At 51.0% G+C, this 14,581-nt stretch overlaps 1 protein-coding gene across 2 annotated transcripts in view; it reads left to right on the top strand.

Moving 5' to 3' along the window:
* The window catches only part of Sipa1l2 (signal induced proliferation associated 1 like 2), a 148,086-nt gene that overhangs the window by 74,373 nt on the left and 59,132 nt on the right, over positions 1-14,581 (top strand). For both annotated transcript variants that reach the window (XM_028767712.1, XM_028767713.1), the window contains exons 3-5: positions 724-2,450; positions 10,750-10,883; positions 12,713-12,901. In XM_028767712.1, coding sequence (XP_028623545.1) covers positions 965-2,450; positions 10,750-10,883; positions 12,713-12,901 — 1,809 coding nt within the window. In that variant the 5' untranslated portion in view covers positions 724-964. The remainder of the gene's footprint in view (positions 1-723; positions 2,451-10,749; positions 10,884-12,712; positions 12,902-14,581) is intronic.

Raw genomic sequence — 14,581 nt, forward strand, 5'->3', positions numbered from 1 at the left:
GTATTGGGACAAAGCAGCTACTACTCTAGGGAAATGTCTGCACTTCTCAAGGAGCCCATCTATTCATCTTGGCCACCGGGGGCTTGCCCAGAAGTTCTCAAACTGCTTAGCTGATTGAGATTTTTAATCTTGGCCAACTGAACTGCCGTTGGATACTTATGGAAGGGACAAGAGCTGTTCCTTTCTCAGGTCCATGATTAAGTCACCTAGCCTGTCAAAGCTGAGAAGCTATGCAGTGTTAGCAACATTTTTGTATGGTTAAAGGTAAAATAAAAGAGAAATAAAAAGATGCATTTGATCACATTTCTGTTCCATACATTTACGTCTCTTACATACAGTACCCCGTGTGTGGTGCTTACATACAGTACCCCGTGTGTGGTGCTTATATACAGTACCCCGTGTATGGTGCTTATATACAGTACCCCGTGTATGGTGCTTACATACAGTACCCCGTGTGTGGTGCTTACATACAGTACCCCGTGTGTGGTGCTTGCAGTGAATCCTGCATCCTATGAAAGTTTCTCCGTGAGTGGTGGTGTTGCTTTTCTGTGAGAGTTCCAGTCAGCCTTGCATAACAGGATAGTCAGGCACGCCTGAGCTGTGACAGTGTCGGGAGGGTTGGTATCAGCAGAGGCAAGGGTGAGAGATGAGAAATCGCCTGTAGACTGTCACTGACCTGAACTGTGTCAATCACAATTGACTGTTCTCTGTCTTCCAATTCAGGTGAAGGAATGCTAACGGACAGAAGTGTTGAAGAGTGCTGCTGAAGCTGGGACAGTGTCACCACAGCCGTCGGAAAGTTCACTCGTCGTGGCTTCAGAGAAACCATGCTTTGAGGATGCTGTTTGCTCTTGGTGAAAACAGCAGCCAGCCTTCCTGTCTGTGTTTGTTACAGTGTTGTGTGAGGACCATGGAGGGAGGCTTACACCGCTGTTGCTGATGACGGCTTCTTCCCTCTGTGGACATGAGTGATCCAAGGCCATCACAGACAGAGAAGCACAAGCTTGCCAGAGCTGCCTCCAAATTCAAGGACCCTTCCAGAACCATGCAGTCTGATGATTATTTTGCTCGGAAATTTAAAGCCATCAATGGCAGCATGGGACCTGCTACTTTAAACACTTCTGGTCCGAGTGAGGGCGGGGGAGGTGGGGGTGGGCCAGCCAATGGTACCCCAGCAGTGCCCAAGATGGGTGTGAGGGCCAGAGTGTCTGAGTGGCCTCCTAAAAAGGACTGTTCCAAGGACCTGGCTTGCAAGACGCTATGGGAGAGCCGGTCTCAGTCCAGCTATGAGAGTGTCACCTCCATCATCCAGAATGGCCAAAATGACCAGGGTGACAGGCAGCAAGAGGAGCAGCTGGACCTGGACTTTGTGGAGGCAAAGTACACCATTGGAGACATCTTTGTCCATTCGCCCCAGAGAGGGCTCCACCCCATACGGCAGAGGAGCAACAGTGACATCACCATCAGTGACATCGATACGGAGGACGTCCTGGACCAACACGCAGTCAACCCCAACACTGGAGCGGCCCTGCACAGGGAGTATGGGAGCACTTCCTCTATTGACAGGCAGGGTCTGTCTGGGGAGAATGCTTTTGCCATGCTCCGAGGGTACCGAATAGAGAGTTATGACCCTAAAGTGACCGGCTCCTTTGGGTTCCCTGATTTCTTTCCCTGTGACACTGCCATCTCCCCCAGCCTCCACGCTGCAGCCCAGATTTCCAGAGGAGAGTTTGTCCGCATCTCAGGGTTGGACTACATGGACGGTGGCCTCTTGATGGGGAGGGACAGAGACAAGCCCTTCAAGCGCAGGCTAAAGTCAGAGTCCGTGGAAACCTCACTCTTCCGAAAACTTCGGACAGTCAAGAGCGAGCACGAGACCTTCAAGTTCACTTCTGACCTGGAGGAGGGCCGCCTGGACCGGGGCATCCGCCCGTGGAGTTGCCAGAGGTGCTTCGCCCATTACGATGTGCAGAGTATCCTCTTCAACATCAATGAAGCCATGGCCACGAGGGCCAGTGTGGGGAAGAGAAAGAACATCACCACAGGGGCCTCGGCAGCATCACAGACTCCAGCTCCCGTAGGCCCCGCTGGAGGCTGCGAGTCCCCGTTGGGCAGCAAGGAGGACCTCAATTCCAAGGAGAACCCCGACGCTGATGAGGGCGACGGGAAGAGCAACGACCTGGTCCTCAGCTGTCCATACTTTCGCAATGAGACCGGCGGTGAGGGCGACAGACGTATTGCCCTCTCTCGGGCCAACTCAGCCTCTTTCAGCTCTGGGGAGAGCTGCTCCTTTGAGTCATCCCTCAGCTCACACTGTACCAATGCAGGTGTCTCTGTCTTGGAGGTGCCACGGGAGAGCCAGCCCATCCACAGGGAGAAGGTCAAGCGCTACATCATAGAGCACGTTGACCTCGGGGCCTACTACTACCGCAAGTTCTTCTATGGCAAAGGTAGGCACTCGGCTTCCTGGGGGCTCTGGACCTCTTCTCCACTGCTGTGTTACTTTAATTCCTTCCTGGGACACACACACACACACACACACACACACACACACACACACACACACTCCCCAATGTCCTAAGGACAAACCAAGATACAATTCTATCAGCATTCACGCTGGAGAATCAGTGAGCAAGTCTATTAGACTTGCTAACAGAGGGTAGATAAGGAAGAGGTTGTGAGCAAGGTGGCCTTATAGCAGCAATGTGGAAAGGTCTGCTGTCAGAATGGATGGCTCCAGAATGGATAATGGGGAAGATGGGAACTCCCATCTTCCCCAGTTCTTGCCCCTCCTTGTACTTTGACCCTCTCTGAATTAGGGCAGAATCAACACACAGCTGATGGGTGGATGGCTGGGTATCCAGGTAAGGGGCCCTCACACTCCCTGACATTCCTTATACAAGATATCAGTAGTCCCAAAGCCCAGCTGTGACAGTGTTTTGCAAGCAAGCACCCCTGAACCCGTGGCAGCAGTTTGGTTCAGAGGATAGTCCTGCACAACACACTGTGATCAAAATACACAGCACCTGAGGGGCAGCTTAGGAGGAGGAATGACTTGTTCTGACATGGTTTCAGAGAGTCCAGGCCACAGTCAAGTGTCCCTGTGTTCCTGGAGTGGACATAGGATCATGTCATGCAGAGAATGTTTTCATTGCACAGTGGACAGGAAGGATCAGACAGACAGACAGACGGACGGACTGGGGATTGGGTATCACTTTCAGCAACACAACTTCAGCTTTTCCAGCTAAGTTCTACTTGTAAAGTTTCTAGGGCCCTCCAAATTAGCACCGCCAGCTACAGAGCCTGCAGGAGACATTGAAGTCATCCCAGTCTCGGCCACTACTGTGGGCCTTACTGCTTTAAAGCAGCTTCCTCGGGGTTCCAGGGCCATGGCCTGGGGCTTGGGATGTTCTTGGTCAGGAGTCGTCCACTGCAGCCTGTTAGAGCCGCTTCACCTGTCTGTGCTGACTCACAGTTCTCACCAAGGACATGCTTCCTCCCTCTGACATCAAGTTCATTTAAACTTTACCCCTCTTACTTACTAAGTGTCCTGTGGTTACATCCATCCTGGGTTGTCCTCTGTGTAGCTCCTTACACTGGATAACTCTGTGGGTTTCCCACCATTCTCTGCTCTTGCCTCGTTAATTCATCAACTAGAAATGCCTAAGTCCTGCTGAAAGGATTCATGAATTGACCAGATGTGTGTGGTTCTGAAGTAGGATCACACAGGCAGAGATACAGTTAGAGTTCCTTCTGCTGTTATTACGGCCGTCTTTCATATAGTATAGAATACATTATCTTCACTTTTCTCTGACGATCTGCAACATAGGCTTTGTCACTAATATGTTCCTCTCCCTGTTCCCAACTCTCCTGTTTGAGTTCAGTCCTCGTCACAGGAAAGCTCAGAACCTGACTGACACCCCCATGCCGTGCCCTCCCTGGAGTAGGAGCTGCTCATAGACATGTGGAACTCTGGAAATAAAGAAGACAGTTAGTTGCTTTTGGCTTTCAAAACTGACCTCAGAGAAACAGGCTTCCTCCGCAACACTGTTGCTATAGCTAGAAGCTGATACCTGACATCAAGCCTGTAAGCGGCTCACCATCCAGGCAGCTGAGTGCTGGAGTTGGGGCATCAGGAGGAAAGGTTTTCTGGTCCTGTTGTGCAAAAGCTTAGCAGGTCCTACTCAAGTGCCGCTCACATCCAGAGTGTGTGTGTGTGTGAGGAGCCACCCTGACTGTTGGCACCCCACTGTTGGATTTATCTGTCACAGGAGGTGGTTTCTAATCTGATCTGTGCTCCTCTGTCACTTGTTATGAAGCCCTCTCTACAGTGACCCCTGCCCTCTCTGATTGATGACACAGACACTGGAGAGCGTTGGAAGGAGTGCTCTCAGATCATTTAGGTTGGTAAAGAAATAATCAGCTCTGGGAAGTAGCTTGTGTGGACATGCCCCTGAGTCCATGGTAAAGGGATACAGCTGTGCTGGCTAGCAGTGCCCAGGCTCTTGGACTCATCTCTGATTGGGGGCTAGGCCAAGGACCTAGGAAGTAGCTGGAAAGCTGAGTTCTAGACTATTCTGTAAAGACCACAGAATAAGGGAATGCACCAGAAGGAAGGCCATGACTTTTCACTGGGAAGAAGCCTGGTAAGCCCCTGAGGAGGGAGTGGCCTCAGAGGAAAGCTGCTGGGCTCCAGTGCAGAGGGGACGCCTGCTTCCTCAGGCTTAGCTCTTTGCCGGTGACGCAGTGTGACTTGAGATAAAATTGACAGCAGGAGTCATTAGGGACCAGACGTTGGTGGCCAGAGTCCTGAGGGTTCAAGTGTACAGACTAGCTTAACCCCAGCGCCTCAGTCACTGCAAAGGCAGAGCGGGTGCTCCTGCAAGCTCACTAGCAATTGGACAGCAGTGTGGTTAAAAACAAGAAGCACCAGGAGAGTCTAGAGCCGGCCTGTGCAGAAAGCTGCCTTCCCAGTCCCGTTTGAGAGCTCTTCCCTGTCTCTGAGGGGACCTGTTGATAATATCTTCCTTGTTCCTTGTGGATCTCTTGGTCCTGTGGGTTGTCTGATGTATAGGCTTTGTAAGGTCTGTGCCACTGGCATGCAGAGGTGGCTCTTGATGCCGAGATGTGTCCCAGGACAGTCACTAAAGGATGTGAAGCTGTCAACCAGGGAGTAGCTGGCCACCATAAACAGAGCCAGCCAGCAGCATGGCCTGTCCATACAAGTCCTGCATCCTCCTGAGGTCTGGAAGGAATGAGCTTGACAATTAGCATGCCCAGCAGGAATACCATCCCTCACTGGCTCTGCTGATGACCTTGGCTCTGCATTGTCCCTTCGCTGCGGGTCTCCTTGGTGGCACAGGCCACTTGGAAGAGCCCTAAACTTCACCCCAGATGGGCTCTGCAAGCACCGCAGGTTCAACTCTTGACACTTTCTTAACCAGGGGTGTGTTTCAGAGAGGATGGGCCCAACAGCTGTGAGCACGTGTTCTCCCTCCATGCTCTTCCTCCATACTCTTCCTCCTGTGCTCTCCCTCCTGTGCCCTCCCTCCATGCTCTCCCTCCTGTGCTCTCCCTCCTGTGCTCTCCCTCCATGTTCTTCCTCCATGCTCTCCCTCCTGTGCTCTCCCTCCTGTGCTCTCCCTCCTGTGCTCTCCCTCCATGCTCTCCCTCCTGTGCTCTCTCTCCTGTGCTCTCCCTCCATGCTCTTCCTCCTGTGCTCTCCCTCCATGCTCTCTCTCCTGTGCTCTCCCTCCTGTGCTCTTCCTCCTGTGCTCTCCCTCCGTGCTCTCCCTCCTGTGCTCTCCCTCCTGTGCTCTCCCTCCTGTGCTCTCCCTCCTGTGCCCTCCCTCCATGCTCTCCCTCTGCCTCCTTAGCTTCTTCCCTGCTGCCATGTTGAAATGCTCTGACAAATGCAACCTTAGGGAGAAAGGGTTTAACTCTCACAGTTTGAGGTAGAATCCATCGTGGATGGGAAGTCTTAAGTACCAGGAGCTTGAAGCAGTCAGAAAACAGGAATGAATGAGAGCCAGTATCCAGTGTGACTACTCCATTTTGCCTAGCCCAAGAGTGGTCCCACTCACAATTAAGGTGGATCTTCCTGTGTCAGTTAATATAATGAAGACAGTCCCCCACAGGTGTGCCCACAGACTCATCTTTCAGGCGATCCAGGTTTTGTCAAGTTGACAGAGCTAACTTTAAGCCCCCTTTTCCTCTATCTCCTTCCCTGCCTCACTTTTTTTTTTCTGTCTTTCAGTCTCCCCTTTTCTTTCTCCTTCCCCACCTCCTTCCTGTATAATATGGCATCTGACAGGACACATTTGACTGTCTTCAGGGGTGGAGGCAACTTGGAAGGAGCAGGGGGCAGGAGAGTTTCAGAGTGGCGTGAGCTCCCTCGTGGTGGCAGTGGCGCTGCCCAGACTGATCTGCTCCAGGCAGGCCTCATGTTGTCTGGGTTCACATCGTCATTATTTCTAACCGAGCTCCCACCCAGCTCCCTCTTCTCCAGCACTTGCCTTCTTCTGTAGCACTTAGAATGAAGGATGCTGGGAGCCATAGAAGAGAGTTTCATACTGGGTTGGAGCTGGAGCTGTTTGCACAACACCTGCCTCCCATGCCAAGACCCTAAGCTCAGTGGCCAGTCTGATAAACAACAACCCTGCACTGTCCCTCTCTCCCACCTCAACACCTTGTTGCTATTTAGTGTCTGGGGGACTCAGGAACTGCCCCTTTGCCATGGCTGAAGTGTCCATCTGTGGTAACTACAGCTTGGAAGTCCATGCTTGATAACCTAGGACTATGGATGGGCCAGGTGGAGAGCACTCGTGGCTTCCTAGCCCACCCAACTCCATCTTTAAGATGAGCTAATGATTCAGGGACATCTTGCAAAGGACTTAGAGCAGTGCCTGTCACACCACATAGGTCCCCTGCATTCTTGTATGTGTGCATGTGTGTGCGTGTGTGTGTGCGCATGTGTGTGTGTGTGTGTGCACATGTGTGTGTACTTCTCTCCTGAAAGAGGCCCTTGTCTCTGCCACACCCGGATACAGAATTCAAGGCAGCACTTTGTTTTGATGGTTAAGAAATGAGGAGAGCAGAAGGAAGCTGGGATGAGCTGGGAGCCCATCTGGTGAAGCTGCCACCTGGCTCCACACACACTCACCCCAGTGTCACTGACGCTGGCCTGAGGGTTGTGGGAGGGCCGTATCTTATGACTCCCCTGAACTCTCTGCTGAGTCAGTGATGACTCCTTCCTTTGAGTTTCAGGGCCCTGCCTCTTCTCCCCATTTTATACAGTTGGTGACTAAAGGGGGGTTGGGCACTGTTAAATTCACTATGGTGAGCAGAGTGCCACCTAGCACGAGTACTGTTCTAAGACACATGTTCCTCCCCATAGGACACTGTTGATGCTTTCTGGCTAGCCTCTCTCCCCGGCCATCATCACCGCTGCAAACCGGTCCATTGAGTCCAGGAACTCATAGCAAGAACTGCCTAGATGATCTGGGACTCTGGCATCAAGGGACAATGCCAGGCACTTGGTCCCCTATGCAGGCAGTGAGGGGGCAGGGAGTCAGTTGTTGAAAGGCAGAGAACCTGTAAGCTGCTTTTTAGGATACAGGAGTCACAGGCTTCACATGGGTCCTGGGGCTTGTGGCTGCTATGATCTTGCCCTGTGCTTTACCATAGGCACTAACTACCTGGCAAAACTGCCCTCATCCGTCTCTTCAGTCCCCTGGACTCATTGGCAGCTTACCAGTTAATCAATCTCCCTTTTAAGATACTACAGAGTCTAGAAACAGCCTTGGTCTGGGGTCCTGGGCACCCCAATCCATTGTCTTCCTTTCCCCCGTTCTCGATGGAGCAGCCAGGATACAACACCAAGATACTGTGGCTCTCATTCCCACACTGCAATCTTGTTAACCACTTTTCTAAAATCCTGTTCTATTGTAGTCATGTAATGTGTGGATTTTCATTCAACTTATCAACAGCTTCCTCGTGGTTTCCACCCTGCCAGGGAAGGAGTTCACTTGATTCACTCCTGAAACAATTTTATGGAAATCATCAGTTCGTTGGTTTAGAAATAAGGCCAGGCTGTAGGAGGCCAGGGTTTGAATGCACACAGCTATGAGGGGCTTGCCTGTGAGCCTCTGTCCAGAGAGGCAGGGCTTCTCAGAACAAAATTAACACAGATCTTTCCTGAAAGGGATGCAGGATGTCCTTTAAAAGAGTTGCCTTTGTTCCCTCTGGGTAAGTGGGGGAGGGGACAGAGCATAGACTGTTCACATCTTCATGGTCTGTGGGCAAGCTCTATATAGGAGCTGAGCTAGACAGCATGTTCTCAAACCTAGGGGAAATTTTTAATTTCTTTAGAAACACATGCAGGCATTCCACAGACTCCTTACTGAAACTAAAGGCACCACCAGGAGGTTCCTAGCAAAGACTCGTGAGGCGGAACTGCTCTGGGGTCTGCAGGCACAGGCGCGGGGCCTGTGGGGTCTGCAGGCAGAGGCGTGGGGCCTGTGGGGTCTGCAGGCACAGACGTGGGGCCTGTGGGCAGTGGAGATATCACCTCCACATCTGCATTCAGCAGTGCAGGCGTGTGAGGGAGTCAGAGCCAGAGCCAGAAATGGAAGCAAGATGTGGCGGGGACATGGGTCCGCAGGGTGGTGAGAGGGCACCTTCCTGTGTCCTCTGCTCACTAGGCTATCTATGCTCCTTGTCATCTTTGATGACAGAGCTGAGAGTTCTCCAGTTCTTTAAAACAAGGTTTCTGATTCAGTGGAGTATTATGTGCCAGTGTTGTCTTGGGCTGCGTATACAACTGCATTTGTCCAAGTAGTCCTTACAGGACAACAGACCTGTGGGGAATTCACATCTAAAATCTTCAACAGTCTGTTAGAAAACAAAGAAACTTGAGGTGTGTGTGTGTGTAATTTGAAGAAAGACAAGTGACCATCCCAGAGTGCTACAGAGCATTGCCAAGAAGAGTAGCACACCAAATACCAAATATGTGGAAGTATAGTTACCGCGGCTTAGAAAGCTCTAGACTGATCCTTGTCTGCTATAAAGGCAGGCTTAGTGCAGTATCCTGGGCCCCTTGTCACTAACGCATGTCAAGAGAACAAGACACACTGAAGTAAACAGTTAACATCCTCGTACTGTGGTTTTAAACTACTGATCACAGTCACAAATGGCTGCTCGGCTTCTTCAAACCTGATGAGTGTTTGGTGACATTGGCTGTCGGAGGCACATACTGTAGCTACCACACAGGCTTCCTCCAGTCTGAAGCTAATCCACCTTCACCCCAAAAGTAGCCTCCTTTTGGTTTCTGGCTCCGCCTGGTTCTAGAACAACTGAGTATCTGTGTTACACTAGTCTGGTCCCCAAGCAGTATAAAACAAATGGCCTGCACTTCAGAACCAATTTGGGCAGTGTTGGCTGGAGTGGAGCAGGCAGTTGCCCCTTTGGTGACTTAAGATCTCTCCAGAAGTTCTCAGGGCATAAAACCACAGCTAGGACCCTTGCAGAGCTGCAGGCTTCCTAAACTCAAAAACTGAGAGTTGGGCTAGAGTAGCTAAAACCTAGCAGGTAGCACTCAGAGGGGATAAATGTGGTGTTTTGTGTAAGGGCAGGGAAAAAATCAGAGTTGAAGGATAGAGCCCCTGGAGCACTGACCAGGCTGTGGTCTGCAGAGGATCTACCCCTTGTTCTGCATGAATCGCTGTCTGATGTGCCTGCTAACAATGGACATGCTCTCATCCTGTGTCAGTGGGTACATGGCAATTGTTCCTGTGTTTGGCAAGGCCCAACTGCCTCTGCTGTGCTGTGGTAAGATGGGCTGTTCTGAAGAAGCATCAGTATGGAAGCTACCCAGGAGACATAGTGACTCCCTCATTGTTCTGTGGTACAGAGGGTTGTCCATAGAGCGGGGAGTGCCCATCCCTGGGAGGAGGGTCACACTGTGAGTGAGGATTGCTTCTTTGAATGTTCCCCCATGTCCACACTGCTAAATGTCCCCTGCCATGTGACTATTATAAAGAAGAATGCAGGTTGGTGACTGTCCATTAGAAAGTGTGTCCTGTGACATCCTCTACTTGGTAGATGGGACACCCCAAGGTCCATCCCTGCCATGGGGTTGTATGACTCAGGTGTTTTTTCAAGGACCAGGGATTTATGGGAAAGAAAAGATGAACTGACAGCTTGGTGGAGGGAGTTACTGGATTTTTAGGAGCAGTGACCTTCACAGCCCAGAAACCATCATGTGCTTCCTGTCTCTAAATTTCTCCTTAGACACCAGGGACAGTTTAATGACATGGTGACCTTTGCCACTCCACTGATGGCTAAGATTACTCTGGCTAGTCTGAATGGCTCATTGGGTAACCTCAGGAGTCTCATTCAGTATGAGAAGGTCACCTTCCATAAGGAGCGGAGCAGTGCAGACTCCTTGCTGACTCTTGAGGAGCCATGCCCCTCCCCGCTCCACTGTGTGAGGATGCTGACCCATCTTCCTAATGGTGCTGTCTGCAGAACAGCAGCTTTGAGGTGGGACCCTCAGCATACTGTGACAGTGAAAAGCAGAGTAGGAAAGCAGAGAGGTAGCCCGTGAGACGACACCAGCTAGGTAAGCTTTTCTAGATCCGAAGCCAGAAGACCTGAGCTGTGGGAAGGATCATGGTGCAGCCTGTGACACTGTTCTGGGACTGCTGCTATAGCGTCACTCTCTCCTAAATCTGCTGTTTTGAATCACAGAGCACCAGAACTACTTTGGAATAGATGAAAATCTTGGCCCTGTGGCTGTCAGCATCCGGAGGGAGAAGGTGGAAGACCCCAGGGAGAAAGAAGGGTCGCAGTTCAACTACAGGGTGGCCTTCAGGACAAGCGAGGTAAGAAGCTGCTGTTGGTCATTGCCACACTACTTAGTTTTAGAAAACCTGGTTTTGATGTCAGTCATCTACTGAGAACACTGGGAGGTGATTGTATGGTTTCATCCTAAGTAAACACTTGGAAGCCTATCCTGGGTCTCAGGTGACCACAGTCTCACCGCATTGCATGACAGGACAGCATGGTGAAGGTGGACCATTCTGGGGCTGAGACATAAGAACGGATGTGATCTACACAGTTCCCATCAGAAGTGATAGATGAGTTTAAAACCAAGTGCAAAAGATGAGGCAGCATGCTGTGGGGCTGGCATAACCACGGTGACCACACCACGGAGAGCAGCTTGGTCAGAGAGCAGCTTGGTCGGGGAGCAGCTTGGTGTGCCCGTGGGCTTCATACTGAGTAACGACCGAGGTCATTACACACACTGTGCAGCTAAACAGTAGCCACCCACCACCCTGAGGAGTCAGGGCCCCACACAGCAGGTCTCAAGAGTCTGGGTCCCGCACAGCAGATCTCAGGAGTCTGGGTCCTGCACAGCAGGTCTCAGGAGTCAGGGTCCCTGCACAGCAGGTCTCGGTCCTTTGGTGCACATAATCAGAATGTGGCCTGTTTGGTATATCTTCCAGAATGTGTCAGCTGACCACTTTAGGTCAGACAGAAAAAGAGGCTTTTCTACTTTATTCTGCTTCTTTAAGTATGGTGACACCGTGCCTCAGCTGGTGTTTGCAGATGTCCTGCTGAGCTAGCCTGACTGGGTGCTGATGCTGATGACCTGAGGCTGACTATGTTCATATGAGCTAAGCCCTTCCCTTGAGTGACAGCTTTGAAGATAGACCTGTGCAGACTAAAGGTTAGGATAGTAATTGAATTTAAATAATTGATGAGACCAACTGTCACGCTAATCACCTTCCCTCCATCCGTTGACAGCATGGCTAGTGTGTGTGCCAAGTGTCTTTGGGATGACACTCAGTTCCCAAGGTCAAGCAGTAAGATCTCTTGGACCACAGGCCAGTGTCTTTTCCTATCATGACAGCCTGGAATGGTGACCTAGGTGTCTTCCTTACTTTTCTATTTCTGTGAAGACACCATGACTATGGCAGTATAAAAGAAAGCATTTACTGGGGCTCATGGTTACCAAGGGTTAGAGTCCATGATCATCATGGTAGGAACCATGGCAGCAGGCAAGCTTGGCTCTGGAACAGTAGCTGAGAGCTCACATCCTTGATCTGTAAGCAGGAGGCAGAGAGAGGGCTAACAGAAAGCTTGGGCTTTTGAAACCTCAAAGCCTCCTCCAGGCTAACAAGGCCTCACCTCCTAATCCTTCCCAAACAGTTCCACCAACCAGGGACCAGGCATTCAAATAGATGAGCCTATATTCTCATCCAGAACACCTGCACCAGGCTTCCAAGGTAGAGAGCAAAGCACAAGACTGCGCTCAGTGGTCCTCCTCTCAGCTGCCCACATGCAGCCCCAGGGGTGTTCAGCGTGGGGTCAGTCTTCAAACAGAAGACATGGAACGGAGTGGGAGGGATAAGCAGAAGTGCACAGATGCAAGGAGGGGGCTGGGCTTCCTCACCTGTGCCCTTCTCAGCAGCCTTTCCACGGGGCTGCAGAGCTTCTGCTGTCTGGTGAGGCTCCGGCTCCTTTCTTAGCTCTCTTCTGTGTGTCTCAACTCCTATGATGTCATCCCATCCCTCTGTAGAGATGTTGTTGATAAACGGCATGTTCAGTTTATGTTTTCAGATGGAGTGCCTCGCTTCCATTTGATAAACTGTTAGATCCCCTTGTGACTAACCAGCGACAAGTACTAATGGGAATCTCATTGCCACAGCTTACAACTCTGAGAGGAGCGATCCTAGAAGATGCTGTCCCGTCCACAGCCCGGCACGGCACCGCCCGGGGACTGCCCCTCAAGGAAGTCCTGGAGTATGTTATCCCAGAGCTGAGTATTCAGTGTCTGCGGCAAGCAGCCAACTCCCCCAAGGTCCCAGAGCAGCTGCTCAAGCTGGATGAACAAGGGGTATGTACAGCGTGTGACCAGAAAGTGCATGCAAACCTAGACTGCACACTTGAAAACGAAACTTTCCATTTGTTTAACCCCACCCCTAGACAAGTCTTTGGCTGGCTTTGAACTCAGAATCCTCCTGCCTCAGTCTCCCAGGTAGCCTGAATTGTAAACATGAGCAGTCACACTAGATTTCTCATGTTCTTTCCTTTCAAACCGTTTATAATTAATACCTTCAAATGAAGTATGTGGCCCCAAAGACCACTTTAGGCAATTCCACAGAGGCTCCATTTTTCCCAAAGCCACGTGGTTTTGCTTTCTGGGAACAGACCTGTAGACTGCTGTGTTCTCACGAAGAGGCATGTGATTCGTGAGACTGTAAGCCAGGCAGGTCCAGAAGTAATACCCAGCATTGTGAGCCCTTGGGGTGACAGTATCTGAGAATTGGATGTCCAGGAGCCAGTTGTGGAATCGGGCTCCGGGTGTTTCCTCGCTTTCTCTCCCGGCTTTACCATGCTGATGTGGCTTTATTCTGTGATGACCTGTAGACCTGAGCCTCAGCTGACCTTTCAGCTCTGACAGCTCTTCGGGTGTCATGGACATAGAGGGCAGTTGGGAAATAGCTATTGAGGCAATTTACTCCTGAAAGAGATGCAGTTTGCCACCACCCAGCTGACTCCACCCTTCTAACTGGACACCGCTGTTGCTGTTTATTTCCCTGAAAGCAAATCTGCCTGTGAGAGCACCTGCCCAACAAAAAGAAGTTCAGATACCTAAGTAGTAATTAACCTCGCTGTGCCTCCTCTTTCTCGGGGTCTGTACCCTTGCTGGGCTCCTGGCCATCATATTTCCCTTCAGGACACTGTGGAAACTCAGGCTTGTTCATTTGTTTGTTGGATTTGGTAAGATGTTTCAAGCAAGGATCCAGACCGCTGTGGAGAGCTGCAAAGAAATTACGTTGAGGGGCCTTGAGGGCTATGACATGCTGTTTCCATAAACTAACCCCCCAGCTTCTAGAATGCCAGTGTGTGTGTGTGTGTGTGTGTGTGTGTTTGTATGCATGCACACACATGCGCATGCACTTGTCACATGCTACACAGCTGTGAGTCACCCCACATGGCTGCTGGAGTTGAGATTCTCCGGAAGCACAGCAGGTGCTCATGCCCGTGGAGCCATTTCTCCAGCCCTTTTGTTTTTTAAAGCTACATTATTTTTATGTGTGGATGTTTTCCTCTGTGTGTGATCCCTGAAGAGGGCATCAGTTCCCTAAAGCTGGAGTTAGCAGTGATTCTGAGCTGTCCTCTGGGTGCTGGGAGTTGAAGTTGGGTCCTCTGTACGTCCAGCAAGTGCTCTTCACAGCCGTTTCTTCTTTTCCTTTTCAAAGAGACTGTTCTAGTTTACACACCAAGGAATTCATAGGCTGGTCTTCTGTGATAGTCTCCAGTCACACACCTCAGTATGGCATCTGTGACAAAGTTGTCCTGAAGGCTAGCTGCTCCTCCCCTCTTGGCCACATGGCCCAGACACACTAGGTGGACATCACATTCACTCCACCCAGGCCTCAGGTGCACACCACCAGCGGAGCTGCGGGGTGGAGGCGGAGCTGAGCTGCTGCACGGTGTGTGCAGCCGGATTTCAAACGTTCATAGCTTCTCTTTCTTGCTGCCTTAAATTTGTGTTTAAATCTTCTTGTTG

Source organism: Grammomys surdaster, unplaced genomic scaffold (genome assembly GCF_004785775.1).
Source record: "Grammomys surdaster isolate TR1022 unplaced genomic scaffold, NIH_TR_1.0 181, whole genome shotgun sequence".
In the NCBI taxonomy this organism is placed as follows: domain Eukaryota; kingdom Metazoa; phylum Chordata; class Mammalia; order Rodentia; family Muridae; genus Grammomys; species Grammomys surdaster.